The 19,176-nt window shown below is 39.5% G+C and overlaps 1 protein-coding gene across 1 annotated transcript in view; it reads left to right on the top strand.

Moving 5' to 3' along the window:
• Nucleotides 1-2,774: 2,774 nt before the first annotated feature.
• The window catches only part of tmeff1 (transmembrane protein with EGF-like and two follistatin-like domains 1), a 92,368-nt gene continuing 75,966 nt past the window's right edge, over nt 2,775-19,176 (top strand). Inside the window, exon 1 of the mRNA XM_015378311.1 lies at nt 2,775-3,330. Within this exon, the coding sequence (XP_015233797.1) occupies nt 3,168-3,330 (163 nt within the window). The 5' untranslated portion in view covers nt 2,775-3,167. The remainder of the gene's footprint in view (nt 3,331-19,176) is intronic.

Raw genomic sequence — 19,176 nt, 5'->3', positions numbered from 1 at the left:
GTTCCCTTTGACTCTGTTAGTCCAACTTTTGAAATCTGGCTCTAAACAAGACTAAGCTGACAAGACTACGGTAGTTAAAACAACACACATCATTTATTTTAGCGAAATTAAGATACCTTTTAAAAAAAGCAAAAGTGCAAAAGTACAGGTTGTTTCTTGTACTTATAGAGGCATGAAGGAGTTTTCTAATGATACTGCCACCTATGGTTGAAACACACAACTGCAGGTTCGGTAGGGGATTTTGAAATTCCCCCCCAGACATCTTTTTTAGGTATGAAAAGTAGGACATGTCCTGGATAAAAAGGACATTTGTCATCCTACCATATCAACAATTTTGATGTTTCAATGAGTGAGTGCTTGTTGCTACTATGCATCTTTGCTCAGCAGCTTTGCTCGTTGTAAGCCAACCAATCAGCACACACCTCATCTAAATATTCATGAGCATACCATAAAAGGAAGAAGACCTGTCGATTCATTCTAAGCCTTTTACGAGGCTTGCATTAAGGCTCATAGAACAGCAAATATGCCATTCTCAGGTTCTGAACCTGCGGGTTTAAAACCACCACGTCCAGAATGGGGCAGCCATTACCAGTGACCAGCTGAGAGAGCCTTTTGGACAAACTCTTCCTCTGAGCTCTGCTGTCAGGCTGACCTAAAAATAAATCATTAAAGTCATCTTTATCTCTACTCTGGTCTTTCTGCCCACCTTCTAGGAGCTCTTTAACCCCAACCTGGAAGCTAATTCTCAAACTTCTGGGGTGATTTAGGACAGGATGCTTTCACTCTGCCATCTGGCAGGCTGTGATAGGGCCCAGGAGAACAATTAACGCTGCTGACGTGGAGCCAACCATGTCCAACAGCACAGCGCAGGACCCAACACTTCTACTGCCTCCAGCATGTGAAAAAATCTGCGAGGGACAGACAGCTGACAAACCAACAACCGCTGGACGGGAGGCAGCGAGCCAAAGGAGTCGGCTGGTCCATGTTGGAGGAGCGCCAGCTGCGTCCAGAATGGATCTGTGTAAATATTAATCCAGTCAACACGGAGGGTTTAATGAGTCGAGTTGGGTTCTGTTTTTACAAATGGAGCGGCATCGAACACAAGAAGACAAAGCCAGAGGGAAACAGACATTTTACAGAAATTCAGACACATCAGGATGATTAATGTTGGACTAAAGCCATTGATATGAAGCAGAATTGATGGCCCCAGTGGCCTTTACTGAAAATGAAGTGGTAATTTAACAATCACCCACAGAAACTTTCTCTTATTTCTGTCATTTTCATTTCCATATTCCTGAGGCAGCCTGCATCATTTGTCTAAACGTCAAAGGTTTATAATCAGGTGTTGTTCATCTCCTGGTTGCTAGTAAAATAAAAAAAAAGCTGGTTCTACAGACCAAGAAGGTGATCAATTGCTTGGCTCACAAAGTTTGGCGTGTGTTCTAGATAACAAAGACAAATGGTGCTGGTAGTTTGAATTAAAAGCTAAAGTCAGTACAACTTCAGCTGATAAGGAGACTTTCTGCTCAGTCCTTTGACCCATTCAGCCGCAGTGTTCTTGTTTTGTTTTTTTAAGGCAACAACTTAGTTTTCTTTAAAATGATGTTGGGCTTGTTGCATCAGACTCAAGTTGTGCATGAATTATCAAACGCAAAACACTAACATCCACTCTGGTTCTTTTTTTTCCCCTGTAAGAACAACAAAAGGCACCACAGAAGAAGAGTTTTGGCCCCGATGGATCAGAAGAAATAAAGCATGATGTTGTTTTTAATGTTTCTCTATCTACTCTCAGCAACAGATTAATTCAGAAATGGGAATGAAGAACAAGGATGTTTTTAGTTTCAGTTTACATTCAGTGTTTATGCAAAAGGAATCAGGATTCAGGAGGTTCTCCATACTCCCTCTGACTGTGGAGGAGACTAAGATCATGTTTTTCCTGGAGGGTCATCCAAGTCCGTCTGGTTGATAGACCAGATCAATTAAGACTTTGCAGGGAGCAAAGTATTTTATCAAATAACTGATTATTAATTAATTTCTTTAATCATCCTTTTAATGTTTCTTTTGTTTTGAAGGTCAGGATTTGGCAACTATGTCACTGAAGTCCAGACACAATCTTTTTTTTTTTTTTTAAGTGAAAATGCTAAAATAAAACAAAAGTTATAATCTGCTGGTACCCAAACTGTGGTCTTGGATCAACAGGTAGGGGGTCTTGATGTTAATAATTAGTGACAAATTAAAAACAGAGGATACTTCATATGGGTAAAAGTATAGGCTATATGATAGAAACATATTTTAAAAAAACCAAAGCAAACAACTCAGAATTTCAACAAGAACAATTCAAAACACAGAATCTAAGAACTTACACATGACTGATAATAAAATCTACTGAGACAATTTCTGAATTAAATCTGACAAGGGGAAATAACTCCTGATAAGACATGAGATATCTTGTGATTTGAGACGGTTTTTTCTTATTAGATTAAAAACTTTCCATCTGATTTTTCTCTCAGTGACCTTTTTTAATTTGTCCTATTTAGTTAAGAGCTGATCCGTAGTCAGAATGCGCTGGTTTCTTTATGCGCCCTAAAGTCTGAAGTTGACCCGCAGCAGTGTTCAGCACCGCTTTGCTGCAAATTATTGGCTGCGTCTAAGGTGCGCGCGCGTGAGTGCGGTGTGCGTGAAGAGGCGTGGAGGTGTAGGGGAGTGCTGCATCCTTTCACGTGACCACTCTGCCTCCTCCTCCTCCTCCTCCTCCTCCTCATCCTCCTCATCTTCTTCAGTCCGGATCTCTTTGTTGTGTTTGCAGCTGCCGCTTCGCTCCACGCGCCGCCTTCACCGCCCCTGTGTCGCGCGAAGGACGCGCAGCCGGAGCGCCCCGGTGCTTTCAGTGAGGGTGTGACTGACAGCAGCGCCTGGCTGCTACATAGATCTGCTGCCAAAGGCGCGGAGTTTCAGTGGAGGAGGGACCTTGTAGAGAGGATGCTGCTGCCGCTGCCTCCATCCTGGCAGAACCGGACCGCCGCCGCTGAGGCTTCCTGAATCTCTCCGCTTCTTTGCGGGACGCTCAGGACCGCTGCGCCTTTTCATTGCGTTTATATAGGAATTACGCGAAAGTGTGCGCAGCTCGTGAACCCAACCAAACTGACTGCGGGGTTCGGGTCTTCTCCATGATGCTGACGGGCCCTGGGAGGTGTCGCCGGCACCCGGGCGGGGTTGTCCGGTGCCTGGTGTCCGCCTACCTGCTGTCGCTGCTGCTGCACCTGCCGGAGGCTCTGGCTTCTTATCAGCCACAGAGCGGAGAGTGCAAAGGCAAAGGGAAGGAGTGCTCAGGTAAGGCAGGCTGCATGATGCTTTTAGAGGATTCTGAGACAGAAAGGCGCAGGACCTGAGATGCTGCAGCAGGAATTAACATGATGAAGATAATATTCCCTGGGAGACTCCGCATGGCTCCTCTGGTCTCACTTTCAGCTGCAGATCACGGTGCAGTCTGCAGAGCTCTGAAAGTCAGGGTTAAACAGAGTCTTATTGACATGCATTGCTGTCCTTACTGGCCTGTTTGAGCTCCTCCTGCTCCTCCTGCTCCTCCTTACACCATAGAGGGTCTCAGTGAGGACTTGGCATGAAGTTTTTATGGCTTTGCATCTGCAGTTCATGCACCTCCAGCCTGTGCTCATGCTGAGGCTCCGGATGGTCTCCTGATCCTCTCCGCTGTCTTTGCAGGGATCAACTGCTTAAAGCGATCAGAGTCTAGTTCCTCATCTTTAAGGCCTTTATTAGGTTAAGCCTTTAAACCAAATTAGGCTTTGCTTTCTGTAATGGAAATGTTTCATTAGGGTTTCGGCCTCATGGAGAGTTTATGGAAGATGAATGTGTTTGCTTTGACTGAACAACACAGAGACAAAGGGCAGAAACAGGGAATCAGTCTGGAGGAGAACATCCTATACATGCAGAAATGCAAACATTAAACTGCAAATTTATCCCAGTAGGAACAGAAAAATCATTTACAGGTAATCCAGTAATTCACAAGCAAATGCTCTTAATGAACAGAGAAAAGGCTGACTGGGAACAATGGTTATTGTGGTAGGAATTGAAGGATATTATTGGACATCCAGTAAGAACTGCGCTGAGGTCATTTTAGGAAACCGGATTCATAACCCCCCCCCCAGGTTTTTAGTTTCAGTGTAGAGGAAGACATGTTAGCCTTTCAGTCTGAGGTATTAATAGGATTGGAGGTTTGTGTGTCCAGCTTTGTGTTTAGTTCTTAATAATATCTGCTAATCCAGTGTTGTAGTGCATGATTTATTGTTTTAACGTTACACAGATTTATTTACAGTCAATACATAACTAATGTACGCTTCATCTCAAACATGCCTGGAGAAATTTTAGAAATGTGACAGTTATGGAATGACCCATAAACATTTTGAGGTCTGCTAATCCTTTTCATTTTGACTTTGTTGCAGTGTTTTAAAACTTTTTTGTCAACGTTTGAAGCGTGCAAAAAAAAAGACTAAATTGACAGGAGGTGTTTAAAGCTTAGTGATATACTTACTACGAGTTGTTCCTCTCTTATAAATGGCGCTTAATTTTATTTGCTGCAGACACACATCATAGTGGGTCTGGTTGCCTTGCAGCATTAGAGCAGATGTACTCTATGAAGGAAGAAAAACAGATACCTTTTAATTGCACCAATAATAATAACAAAAATTATAAAAATGATACTTTTTTGTCCCAAGAGCTAGTTATATATCTGGATGCAGCAGTGGTTTAATCTAATGGACAACAGAGAGACTGTCTTCTTTTACAAAGACCAGAGGTGAGACAGAGCTTTGAATGCGCCACCTATTGACTGAGTCCAACCATGGAGACAGACGGAGAGGAAGCTTGCATGTATTTGTCAGCCTCTAAAGATTTCAGAAACAAGACTTTTATATCTTCAACACAGAAAAAAAGTAATAGTTCATATTTAATTATAATTAAGTTGATTTACTTCTTGTTTAACATGAGCTTTAAATGGGAGAGGTTTGTTGCTAAGAATATCACTATCTGAATAAGATTGACCTTTGGAAATAAAATAAAAAACGGTAGAGGGTCTATAATTTGATCATTAAAAAAATCCTTTGAATTGTCGTCCTGGAAACATATTTAATTCTAAATGACTCCACATTACATGAAACACAGACTTCCGTTTTAAGGATCGCTGCCAGGTACTCCTAATATAATCCATACTACGGTTGTCATAGCATCCTGGATCATCGCAATATAAAATTCAGAAACTCATCTCACCATCATCCCCTCCTTCTTGTTTTAATAAATATTTAAAGTAAAAAAAAAAAATCAGCTTCATGTAGATGAGTGTTAGACGACTGCTGTGTCTGGAAAACTCACCCCTGTCATGTTTATATAATAAAGGGCTGAGATGAGCTGAAATAGATTGTTTGCATTGATACGTGGAGGGTTTTTATATCAGAGGGCTCTCACATTCTGCAAATGAAAATGTTTTGAGTCACCCGAGAACCTGAACACTTGGTTTTTAATAGAAAGTGTCATGTTCACAGCCCGGCTGCCTCTATGCATGGCAGCAACCGTGCTTCACTCTGCTGAGAGTGGATGCAGGATAATAAGTGAGAGCACAGCTTTCAGAATTGTTGTTTCTCTGTAGAATCACAACCAAAAGGCTTTTGCTGTTGCTGAAAAACAGAAAATGGCTTTTGGCACCTTGGTCGAAGCAGTCGGCTGCTTGTTTGTGGTCCGCTGGGAAAACTCAGCCTTGGAGAAACATCAAGCATTTACCGCAGACTACTAATCATCACTGGAACAGTAAACAAGTTTGGAGCAAGAGGAGAATAGTTTTGTTTCTGACATCGGCAGCTGAACTGAGTTTGACTTATAGGTTTTTGCCGTTATCTGTGTCTGCAGTTACAGGGGTTCCATTATGTAGAACTTTAACCAAAAACACAAGCCCAGTTTAAGAGATATGGTGCTTGTTGTTTATGCAAATGAAAAGCCTTACAATGTTTCATGAAGCCAGATAATATTCAGTCTGCCTGATTTAAACAGGAAAATAGGAAAAATATGTATTTTTGAATCTTTTGTCCAGTAATGAGCTTGGGCTGCTGCAATATGAACCATCAGGAGACGGCTCAAACTGGTGCCAGTGCATGGCTTTATTTGAAGATTGGGTAGAATAATGGAGATTAATATGAAATACTGTTTCTGCTGTTCAACTGATAGAAATGCTTCTTCACACTTTATTAGGACTCTATTACCATGTAAAAGAGCTACCAGAATGTGTGGATGGTGATCCTCTGGGGTGCATTAGGAATGCAGTGAGGGCGGGAATCCTTAGCTCTTTTGCGGATGTCTAACACGTCTGTAAACGAGGTTAGGTTATGGTTCTCTATTATTATGGTGAAAGCAAATTAGGGTCCAAGGTGTGGGGAAACACTTGGGATTGGATTTATCATGGAGTCATGTAGTTTTAGCCCTTTGTGGGTTGGTTGTTAATATATACCTTTTTTTTAGCAAGCACTACAAATGTCGTAGCTAGGGTTGTCAAAAGTATCGATACTCAAAAAAGTATCAATACTGAAACGTTGTATCTGGATACAATACTCGTTTTTAAAAGTATCGATACAGTGCCACCACCAGTGGCACCTAAGCAGTCATTCATCTAAAGTGCAGAATAGAGGACAATGCACTTTCAGAACACTGTGTGATTGAATAATTCTGAGCACTTTTCAGTTTCAGACTTTTGTTTTGTAAGAGGTGCAGCTGCTGAGAATTATTTTTGTTTCTTAACCGGTTTGGCTAGTGTCATTGTTATGTGTGCAAAGCATAGCCAAGGAAGGAACACTTAATTTTAATTTTATAAGTTTTTTATCAAGCTTGCTTAATATTGTGCACAGTATACAACCTTTGTTTTTATTTATGGTATTTTATTTAGTAATGAAAATATTTCTGTAGGATTTTGAAGTCTTTGTTTTTATCCTTGTGGTATCGAAAATGGTATCGAGTATCGAATATTTCCCTTAGTATCGGTATCGAGTTGAAAAGTTTAGTATCGTGACAACCCTAGTCGTAGCATCATTTTTGCATTCACGCTGAAGGTTTTCAGGATTTAACAACCATTGGATAGAGTTGCTTAGCTCTGTGTTCTTTCACATTACGAAATAGTGTAACCTGATGTTTTATGAACACTTTCACCTGCAAAATAGATAATTGAGAAGATGTAAAGTTGAAATACACTTTAAGATTTGCTTTTCTGACTTATACAAGTGAGTATTATCTGCATTAAATGTTATAAATCCCTGGTTTAGACAAATTAGGTTATTGAAAAACAGAGGGCTAAGGTGTAAACCTTGTGGTACACCATATTCTAGTTGAGCTACTAAAGTCAAACTTTCATCCAGAAAAAGTTCTAGAGGGTTTGTGATATTTTATGCTTGCCTAATAGTAAACTCTTATATTTTTTTTTCTCTAAAATTGAATAATCTTTTCTTCATGATGTTTTTCCACAACATACCAGTGCATAGAGGGCCCGCTGTTTAATTAAGTACCTGCAAGCCACCAGTGTCTAAATTGTACTGCCCATCCTTCATAAATCAACCCTTGACTTTTTGTCATGTTGGTTCTTAGGAGCTAAACCCAAATGCATAACACCACGGAGACAGAGTAAAAGTTCAAACTGTTTATTGAGAAAAGCACAAATAAAGTTATGTTTGGACTGATGCTGGAACAGGTCCGTGACTGGTATCACTAGGTTCTCTGTAGAGAGGGACAGTTTGATTAGCCAGGAGTCAGGAGAGTCTTGTCAGAGCTTGGAACTGATCTGTACCTGATGGTGGTCAGACTGAGCGGTGAGGGAGGGAACCAGGTGGGTCCGGAGACTGAGGGTTCAGCAGAGAGCTTAGCAACAGCATGGCTTGGCTTCAGACTAGTGAGGTTCAGAGCTTGAGTGAGTCTCTCAGTTCTCTCCTTGAGAACTGGGATGTAGATTCAAACGGTGGATCTTCAGGTTTGGCTCACAGAGCAGGCGGGCAGGTTTTCAGACAATGAGCTCCTCCAGAGCTCCAGGCTTCAATCAGGTCTTCCTAGGGAGCAGAGAGGACAAAGATTGGTTAGGGTAGAGTTAACTCTTCAGAGCAGGCTGAGGTTCAGACATGCAGGCTTGGCTCAGGTTTGCTAACCATAACTGGTCTAACACTCCGGCACTGAAGGGAAGTTCAGCCGCTGCTTATAAAGCTGGTCTCCTGATGAGATGATCAGCTGCAGGTGTGCTGGTGGCTTCAGCTCAGGAGACCCAGGGCGCCCTCTGCTGGAGAAAGGTGGCAGCTCTCCAGATCCCAACACTTTTCTTATTTTTTTGCATTTTCTGTTACAAAATAAAGCTTACAATCACATTTTCTGGCAGTATCATATTTTGTTTTTGGCTCCAATGTTGTGAAGAATTTTTTTGAATGTTTTTAGATAAGATTATTTAAGAGACACATCTCGGACTCAGAGATATGAGTACTGTATGGCAAAGGTGGAGACCAGTTCTGATTTTTGACCCCAGACCCTGAATGATGGATTCTGTCACAAATCACATGATTGTTTTCTGATGGTGTTTGTGTAACATCTTCCTTAGTCATTAGACTGATGTACTGTTCCACTCTCATGTTTATCTCCATCTCTGGCCAATAAATAAGAAGGGTTGATCACTTTAAATTTATTTTCATTTATTATGCACGTGTCTGCTCTGTTAGCCGGATGGTTGCATCCTGTGTGTTTGTGGTTTACAGAGCTTCTCCTGTGGGCTGCTGGTCTTTGTCAAGCCACATCTGTTCTGCAGCCTCCCCTCTTGTATGTGAGGATGTGGTCTGTTTCATGTGTTGCCTTTTAATGATCCCAAAGCTTTCTGTATTATAATGGCTTCACTCGACACCCGCAGGGTTTAACAAGCTGCTGCTTCATCGCGAGACAGCTGCAGGATTCAGATGTTTGACAGTCTGGATCATCCTCACTGGCTTGGATTGGTTGTTTTGGGGGCTTGTTTGAGGAGATGTGATACAGACCAACATTCAACATGTTTCCTGTTTGACACTGGAATTGGAGTAAATAACTCTCCTTCTCCTCTGTCCTGCTTTTAATTGTCCAAAATTATTAATTGTGCAGTACATTGCACATTGTCACAAAATTGAATTTGGATTTGAGATATCCAATCCAATCAAGCCCAACTTTATGTATATAGGTCATTAAAAACCAATGGGACCAAAGTGGTGTGCAAAAGCAGAAAGGCTATTTCATTTTGTGGGTAAATTTGAATCCTCCATTCATCTCTAGAGCTCCAACAACAGCTTTAGATATAACATTAGGAGAGTTTTATACAGAATATGATAATATCACAGTCAAGCAAAATGTGTTCTGTTTTTTGGATTTAAACACAACATTATTACTGTTGATTATTGAAGAATTGTTTGAACAAATGAATGTACTCTAATTTATTTGATACTAATTTCAGTGATTGTCTTCTTGGAGAACTTCCAATAGCAAGTAACATTCTTGATTTTGAAGTATCATCAAACTTTCTTCAATAATGGTTTTTTTTTTATCTCAGGTTTTAGAAATTCAATTGAAACTGAAAACTGGAATATCGTAGTCAGATTGGTTCAAAGTTTTCTAACTAAGGAAAACCAGCTGATTGCATCAACTCATTGACTTGAAAACAATCCCTTGAACCAAGCATGCTTGTAGCGATAGTCGAGAGGAACACCCCTTTCAACAGGAAGAAACCTCCAACAAAACCAGGCTCAGTGTGAGCAGGCATCTGCCGACTGAGCACAGAAGGCCGACTGGGGACAGAAGTAAATGTTAAAGGAGACAGAAGCAGACATACATACATAACGAAGCAGATATACAAAAGGCAACTGTAAACAAGCTCCACAGGCGGCCCCGTCAAGGAAACACACAGCCAGGCAGACAAACAAAGAGCCAGCTCCCATGTCAGAGGATGAAAGAGAGCACATCCAGGCAGTCACAGTCAGAGAAACAGGACTACACTGAAAAACAGTCCAAGCTCCAACATCTATAAACAAAAGTGTTGATGGCAGCAGCACAGCTAATATTTCTCTCCAGGGTGTTGCACAGCCAAGCAGGAACAGAACAGATGAAGCTACTGTGATGAAAAAAAGAGAGAGAAGTTAGAGATTGAACTAAAAAGACTGCAGAATGAGAGAACAGAGGTAGATAGAGCTACACAACAGGCCAAATATATATTAAAAAAACATGTTTCTGCACAGCAAAAGTATCTAAAAAATGGTCAAATTTCCTTAAAATAAATGTATTTACCCTTAATCTGAGTAGGTCAATAGGATGATCTGCCAATGAAAGGAGTATTTTTTACCGTTGAAATAAGATAATTAGATATTATACACTTGGAATAAGCGACTGCAGTGGTTATTCCTTATTTTAAATGCAAATTGTGTTATGCGATTGGCAAAGTGTCTTACCTACCTCTTGAATGTAAGGAAAAGTCACTTATTTTAAAAAAAATTGACTTTCATAGATTTACATTTTCTGCACTGTGTTGAAGAGATGTGTTATAAAAAGATATAGTTTTTCAGCCATACTTGCTCGTTATAGTAAATTCGTTCTGTAACCTTGCAATTGACCACTTTGTATATTAAGCAAAAGCAAACTGAAACATATAGCCCACACTTGAACAGATCACTTGGGCATTTAGTAGCTCTGAGTTTTTCTTCAGGGACCCAAAATGACAGTCTGTGTCTGTGAGGATATTGGGACCTCTAAGGGACACAAATGCCCTCCTCTGCAACCACTAGTCCACTAGCCCTCCTAACTTATAGTTCTCTAAGAGAATCCTCGATCATGGCGGAAATGTTTGTCTGAATTTTCAAAGTGAGCTGAAGTAGTGATGGTAGAGGGGTTCTGCTGCTCACACTTAGATGAGTAAATTGACGGCTGTTGTTGCAGCTCAGGTGGAACTAACAGCAGAGCTGGTTTGTAAATCTACGGCAGCGGGTTGTTTTTGTCTCTTCGCTTGGTCAGTGGAGCTGAGTCAGGTTTTATTTCAGAAGCCGGCTCTCCCTCGCCAACACAGATGAAATGATGACAGATAATTTGGCCCTCTGTGAGGCTTTTAAACACCGTCCTCCTGGGAGATCCTCTCCGAGTCTTCTACCTCGCCTCACGGAGCACGCTCACTCCAGTCTGTCGACGACTGGAACATGACGAATGTACTTGGGAAGAGTGTAGCAGGCATGATTACATTTTCAGCAGCCGCTCCGACATTAACAGGACTGCGGATGAATATTGATGTTCTGTCTGTATTGTTTACGGTTTACAGCTGCAACGTTTAGCTGGAGCTCTCATCTGGAGGGACTGGTGATGGGGACAATATTCCAGCTCCTCAGTGCTGTTCCTTCATGGAGCAGGTGGAGGACCTGGTCCTGCTGTTTCACTTTATTAAGATTCTCTGATGTTCTGTAATAAAATGTCATGATGAGATTATTTTACAATCGTTTCTCCTCTCTGAGGCTCAGACAGTGGAGCTTTCCCAGGCTTGTTCTCTATTTGCACTGTTAGCTATAGGCAGGCTATAGAGTGTCTATTGGGTCAATTGCAGCAGAATAACTAAAACAAGAAGAAAAAAAACATCACCATAAACCATCAGCAGGCCTTAGGTCTGTAGCTTTCAGCACAGGGCCCTTTTGACTCTTGTTTTTTTTATTATTTAAATATTTAACATTTTATTTTAGTAGCAGCATGTATGTTAAGACCATCCCTTGTTTTTTTTTTTATCTTTTACAAAAGTCAGTTTTTGGGTTAATAAGCTTCTCTCCAGTTCATTAGGGTAAGTTTTTAGTTGTTTAGTTTTATTCTTACATAAAACGGCTATTTATTATTCTTTATTTGATACAGTTTTTTTGGGGGCCTCATTTATTCTGTTGTTACTGTTTTGTATAAAATTGATCTAAACATAGTAAAACATTTGTTGAGATAAGCATACTGTATTTGCCCTTATTTTGAGCAGGTAAATATGATTATCTGTCAATGGAATTACTATTTTTGCCCTTAGAATAAGATATCAAATATTATGCACCTGAAATAATTGAACAGAATAGTTTTATTCTTTATTAAATGTAACTCATCTTATTCTATTGAAATATTAGCTAAATTTATATGCACAAAACCTCTTCGATGCGATCTAAATCTTTCTTGTTCAGAAACTCAAAATCTCTGTTTAAATGGACACTAAATAAATGATTACATGTGCATACATGTACCATATGGGTATATGCAGAAGTGTCTAGTTTACTAGTAGTAGAAGAAGACGCTGCCCCTTTTGTAAACAAACCTGTACTTGTCCGCTTGACCTCTAATTTAGCTACTCTTTGTTCCTACAAGTTTAAAAGTTTTCCTGTATATTTGTATTTCTTAGAGAATCTGTCTTCAGACTGAAGCAGCACAGAGTTCATGAAGCCCCTAATGGTTTGATGATAAAAATCCGGCTGGTCAGTCCCGTATGTCTTTAACTGCTGGAAGTCGACCTAAACGTAAACCCACCAGCTGCTTCCACCATTCATTAGTTCATGCATATTCTTCATTTCCTGATAAAGCTTTGGTTTAACTGTTCGTAGAAAAGTGAAATCTATCATGCAAGGAAACATTTTAGGATTCCAGCATTTGGAGATATTTGGTTAGATTTTTGTTTGAGGCTGTTTAATGAGCATTTTATTGCTCATAAAGATGCAGAAACAAACAGGATAATGAATTCCTTCTGAGTTTTGTCTCCTGCTGTAGCAAACAACCTAAATATGACTTGATCTTCAGCAGAGGGGGAGAAAACAACATTAATCATCTCTTTTTTTTTTTTTTTTTTTTGGCTCCAAAGTTTTACACCTCGGCTAAATTTCTGTTTCCGAGCAGATTGTCCTGATTGATGACACAAACCCTGGGACAGGCGGCGTTGGGAGGTTCTGACACGACTCCATTTAGGAGTTGTTGTTTTTAGAGTTTCTGAACCTCCTTAAAAAAAATGTTGACTGATTTATTTGCCTGAACAGCACAGGATTAATCATCTTCCTTCACATCTTAAAAGCTTCCAAACTGAAGCTAAAGGGAACTTAATCCTGCAGCTTTCTCTTCATTAATCCATAACTTCCTGACATCAAGTATATGAATATTGTGTAAATTTGTGAGGGTTCTAGATTTTTCTGCAAAGAAAAGTCAAATTAATTAAATTTTTTTATAAATAAATAAAAGTTTTTTTTATACATTTTGTGTTGAAGTTTATTTCTTCACCTGTATAAAAAGGATTGCTAATGATACAGTAGTAGCCATTCAAAATGTTCCTACTTTCCTTGACGGGCCCTTGGCTGGTCCCCAACAATTCCCTTTTAAACATTAATTTTTGTACTAAAATATTATTTCTTTCATGCCTTGTTGACATTAAGATCTAAAAAGAAGCCCAATCTCCTGGTCAGAGCCTGTAATTCAGTGATAGTGTTGAGTCAGAGTAAAAAAATATGCATGCCCAGAAGGAGGGGGTTACTCCAGTGGCTGGAAGTTGGGGGGGATTTTGCTGGGAGTTGCCGAGGAGTGGGATGCCATTCGACTGGTGTTTGACTGGGAAGGGCCATTGTGAATGGCTGCTACTGTATGATCACAATGACTCACCTAAAAAAATTGTGGATCAGCTTGATCTTGCTAATGTCATGTCTTGATGCAATCAGCTGGGTTTCCTTTGATAGAAAACTTTTAACCAGTCCGTATGACCCGATTGAATTGTCTTTGTAAAGTGTCTTTAGATGACAGGTGTTGTGAGTTTCCTGGATATAAATAAGGTGAATCAAATGGAGACTATTCACAGTCTTTCTCTCTTGTTGCATGTCAGTAACTCTGACATTAACTGGTTCTTCTGTTTGTAGATGATAGTTGTTGTTTGGTTCACTGGATCCCCGAAACTTTGGAAAGGACACTGTAACCATTTCCAAATGGTTAATGTCTTTGTTTTTATGTTATCTGTATTTTAAGTTTATTCAATCAGGCTTTTTCAAATCTCAAAGCCTACTTCATGGTGTAAGGTACTTTTTAATAATGCTTAAATATACAAAATGGAATCTTAAACATTTAATTGTGACAAAAAATGGAAAAGAAGAAATTAGACTCAGTGTAAAAGCACTTTTATTACATAGTGTGTCTAAATTACATTTTTGAAATTATTTTAAAGAGTTGTTACTTCTACATTTACTTCTTTGAAGCTGAAATTACAGACTATTTTCATGACAAAAGAGGACAAAATAGCTTGCTGAGACATTCCTGTTGTTGAAAGAAAGTGTATAACCTCAGGCTGGATTGCACGCCGTGAGGAAAACATGCAATCAGTACCTCATTGTTCAATACCTCAATAATGGTATTGCTTGCAATATAGACCAGTTTCTTCAACTCTTCTCTCTTTTCTAACACAAAGTTAATTCTACTTAATTCAACCACTGTGAGCCCAACACATTATTTACATAAATGCTGGTTTGAATGTCTGGCTCTTTAAATATCCTACCAAATATTGCAATCAAATGCCCTTTTATTAATGGTTTTATGACAATATTATGATGCTTGTAATATTGTTGTTATACACAGAAAATGAGAAAATTTTGGTTGTTTTAAAGCAAAGTAAAGTAAGGTGTTTTTCGTTCTCCTCAATCCTCAAGCTCTGAGAGTTTGTGTCCAGCTGCTGAACTGTAATGGAGACCAAAAGTTACATTGGATGAGACAGACCGCAGTGCTAGAATCATCTAGTTTTCTAAAAGCCTCTTTTTCTCTTTGGAAAGTGTGAGGTTATTTTCACACATTGAAGATCTCTGTGTACATTATATAACAGAGTCCAGAGGGAGACCTGCAGATTACAAAGAGTACTTCATTATGTGTGTTTTGTCACTTCACAGACTTTTAGACTGAGGCTGTTTTTCTTCTTTGCTGAATTCACTCTACAAAAAAAACACATTTTTAGGGAACATTTGGTGGAAAAACCAAAACAAGAGACTGTTAACAATGCACCATCTGTAACCGCCAAGCTGCTTTCAGTGCTGGACCACCAACATTGTTTTGGCCCTGGACCAACATTGCGACCATCCCTTCAGGAGGCAGTGATGTCGCATCCAGTGTGTGGGAAAATCTCTGTCAGGTGTTTAAATTGTAAATAAATTATGTTTAATATGCAGGAGGGGACAACACCTAAATGCATTGATCTGAGAGGGTTATAAGTACAACAGCAGAGGAGTGCAAACGTCCTACAAATACATGAATGTAAATCAAATTTAAAAAGCACTGAAAATACAAAAATGAGGGTTAAAAAATAAAATAAAATAAAATAGACTACAAAACACAAAAAGGAGATAAATACACAACTCCAATGCAAACAAAAAGCGCTACAAAAGAGACGTGCCTGAATCACAAAAAAAAGAGAACAACAAAATATAAACATGCTCTAAATGCAAAACCTGTTGCAAAAAACTTGCAAGCTAAGGAAGGCTGGAAACTAGCGTCTCTGATAGAAGTTGTCCAGAACATAGGAGGGAGATGACCACCAACTCACATGAGACCAAACACTCCGGCTAAGTTCACACTGCATGCATTGATGCTCAATTCTGATTTTTTGCCTTTTTTACTCGGAGTTTTCTCCTGTTTCTATGCTTGTTAGGTTGGTTATTTTGTAGGCTTGTATATTTTGCTTTTAGTTTGAGTTAGGTAAGTCCACTTTCCTTTTTCTTTTAGGGTTGTTTCATTTGATATTTTGGCCTGAGCTCTCTCTGAAGCTTTGACCGCTCTACAGAAACTTTATTTTTTTTTAAACGGCAGAATAAATCTCTTTAAATACATTTTTGACTCCTGGATTTCCTGTCTAAATGTATGTAGGTCCTTTATACCTCCTAGACCCAGCCAGGGGGATGTAACAGTTTATAATATGTAGGGTGAGGAGCTCAGTCATCAGGGAGAGGCTCAGATAAAAGCATCTCTCCTTCACATTGAGTAGATTCAGCTGAGGCGGCCTGGACATCTTTGTCCTATTTCTCCAGGACACCAACCTTGGTGTTCTAGGCATATCCCACCAGAAGGAGCTGGAGGGACTATGTCTCTTGGCTAGCCTGGGAGCACCTTGGAACAGTGTTAATTTCGTCAGCTTTTTTAAATTTAGTCTAAGTCACAATGTCGAAAATCAATTAGTCTTAGTCATATTTAGTCATTTCCTTCACAATTTAGTCTTAGTCTAAATGATGAAAATCAATTTTAGCTTTAGTCAAATTTGAGTCATTTTTGTCATTTTTGTCATTTTAGTCAACACTGTGAATAATCGAACTTCTCCACACACTGCTTCTCTTTTTAACATATATGTCACACTGTACAGGATAAAACTTCTCCACAAACAGCTTCTGTTTTTCTCTATTTTATTTATATAACTTGTTTCATTATCCACAAAGTCTTCATCCTCAATGGTCCTTGCAGGCAGGCCAGAACTCCCCATCCACTTTGCCTTTGAGTTCTCCAGGGCTTTCTGCTCTTTGGCATCAGGTTTTGTACGGTGGGGGTGCTCCCAACATCTCTGCAACAGTCTTCCTCAACGTCTGATTTGGCTGTGGTGTGGTGTCAATCATTATCATGCAGGTTGTTTTGTTGTCCTTCATGTTGTAAACGAAATGGCTCCATACATCCAGACGTTGTTTTCGCCCAGCTCCTCCAACAAACCATACTCCGGTATCCGAGCCCGACGCCATGACTGCGAAGTTAAACTAGCAACGGTTAACTATTACCATTGTTTCTAGGAGTATAAGCCCTCTGCTACAACTGAGTGAGAGGTGCGAGGCACTGTGGGACAGGCGCCATGTAGGGACAAACAGGGCAACATCGCGTAATCTTTTATGAAGTTCAAGAAACACTTATATTAACAATTACAAATTAATTATAAACAATTATAATTCTTAATGTCCATGCGTCCATGGCTTGTAAATTTTGTCTGGTCTTTGTCTCGTTGACGAAAATAATTTTTTATTCTCGTCATATTTTTATCTTCTGGAAACAATTTTTGTGCTTCATCGTCACGGGAAAAAGGGGCATTAACTAAATATTTTCCTTATTGTTCTTGTTGACGAAATTAACACTGCTTGGGAGGCGTCTACTGAGGGGGGATTCTGGGACTCTCTTCTGAGACGAGCCAGGTCGGGAATAAAGCAGAGGACGATGAGTTTTTTTCCTGGATGCTTGCTATTGCTGCACTGGTTTCTCTGTTCCAGATAAAAACCACCTATTTGTCTTTAGTTTCTATGCAATCATCTGGTCTCACTGGCACTGTATGTCATCTGAGATGAGGTCATCTAAGGTAGAACTATTAACAATGTTCAGACATTCACATTTCAGGTTGAACATGTCTGTATTGTAGAGATTAAAAAGAAAAGGTACCAGCATAGCTCCCTGAGGTGTCTCATACTGCTGCCCAGCCTCTTAGAGCCCCTACAGTCATATCTGTCATATAATTTGACAGAATGGTATCACCCATGCTGGTGCCAGCCCGATAGAAGAACTGCTACATATTCATTACTTTCTTTTCCCATAAAATAACATAATACACAATGCAATTATTCAAATATCAAAGTTACTTTTTATTTTGTTCAGTTTCATTCAGCCGTCTAAGTTCTTATGTATAACCTTGCAGAAAAAGTTTTATACTTTTCATAGTTTGTCTTTATTAATTTAGTTTCATTTCAGTCAGACTCTGTTTGCTTTAAGAATATTGCTTTCTCTAAAGTTTGCATATTTGGTTGCTTCTGTTTGAAGAGTGCCTGAATAGTTTGGGTTTATTTGTTTAAAAGTTCCCTCCTGATTCTTAACTTTTAATTAAAGCTCATGAATAAAATCTGGCCTCAGAGTTGAGGCGCTCCTCTAGAGACAAATATATGACAGTCGGCTCACGTAATAGTCAAAGAAAGCCCCCAATAAAAGGCTTTATGGGTTATATTGGTTTCTTCATCGATGTCAGTTCACTTGCTCTCTTCGTTGGTCTTCTGCAGCCAGAAAATAATTATTTTATTAGTTTAGCACAAACCAATTAGCTGCAGCATTAAAGGGTGACAGACACTTTTAATTGTCTTTCATGAGGTAATAAAGGGTGTTTGTCAGCCGGCTGGAGGTGAACTTTCTAAATTTGTGGAGGTTTTCTGAGTTTAATTAAAGCTGGAGGATAAGAAGCCTCATAAAATCAAGTTGGGAGAAAGGAGGCTCTAAACGGCCGTCTGTGCAGGTGTTTGTTGTCAGTCTTCACAGAACAGAAAATTAGACCCGAAAATCATTATCAAAGCTTAAGGCTGGTGTGTTATTGTTCCTCTGTGTGTCTGAGGCTACCCTGAGGAAGGTGAATCTGAAGCTCTGCAGGTCTGGCCCTCAGGTTTCTCACTCACAGCTGCCTTGTAGCCCTGCAGCATTAAACAACCCCCCCGATGGTTGTTCTAAAACAGGAAAAATTTTAGATGAATCTTACCTCCAGTATCCTAATGGTGCCTGACCACAGGTGTGGCTGTTTGGAACAGGCAGTGTTTGATTGATTCCACTCTCTGAGCCTAAGATGCTCTGCACCGATTATTGTCAGGCAGTTTCCGCTGCAGAAATGTGATATCCTGCTTCCTTTGTTTCTTCTGTTCCTTTTCTTTGACCAAAGTCACCTTTCTGAAAGTATTGGAGAATTTAGAGAAAGAACAGTATGGTTAATATGGTCTGAGAGGCAAAAATGTCTAATTTAAAGAAATATATCTGCCTCACTTCTTGTTTTGCTTTAAGAAAAGCTAAAGAGATTTGTTTTCTAAATACTGTAGTTGTACTAAGTACCCTTAGTTTTAGAAGATGGACTTTAATAGGGTTATTTACTTTGGGCTGATGATTGTTTTTGATCTAATTACCCTTTTAGAATAACTTTGTTAACCTAAATCTTATTTTCTGAATCCGAAGCTGTTTTATTTGGAGCTATTTTAAAGCATCAACAAATGAAGTCCTTGTTACAGCCTGCTGGAAACAAAAACCTCTCTGATCTAATTTATTAATGGCGTCTCAACAGGATGCAGACTTTCCAAAAACTCCCTCTCGTGTCCCGTCAATCCTCAAAATATTCTCCCAAGAAGTAATAAACAATGAGGC

This window comes from Cyprinodon variegatus, unplaced genomic scaffold (genome assembly GCF_000732505.1).
Source record: "Cyprinodon variegatus isolate N-32 unplaced genomic scaffold, C_variegatus-1.0 Scaffold170, whole genome shotgun sequence".
NCBI lineage: Eukaryota > Metazoa > Chordata > Actinopteri > Cyprinodontiformes > Cyprinodontidae > Cyprinodon > Cyprinodon variegatus.
This window is presented reverse-complemented; position numbering and strand designations above follow the sequence as displayed.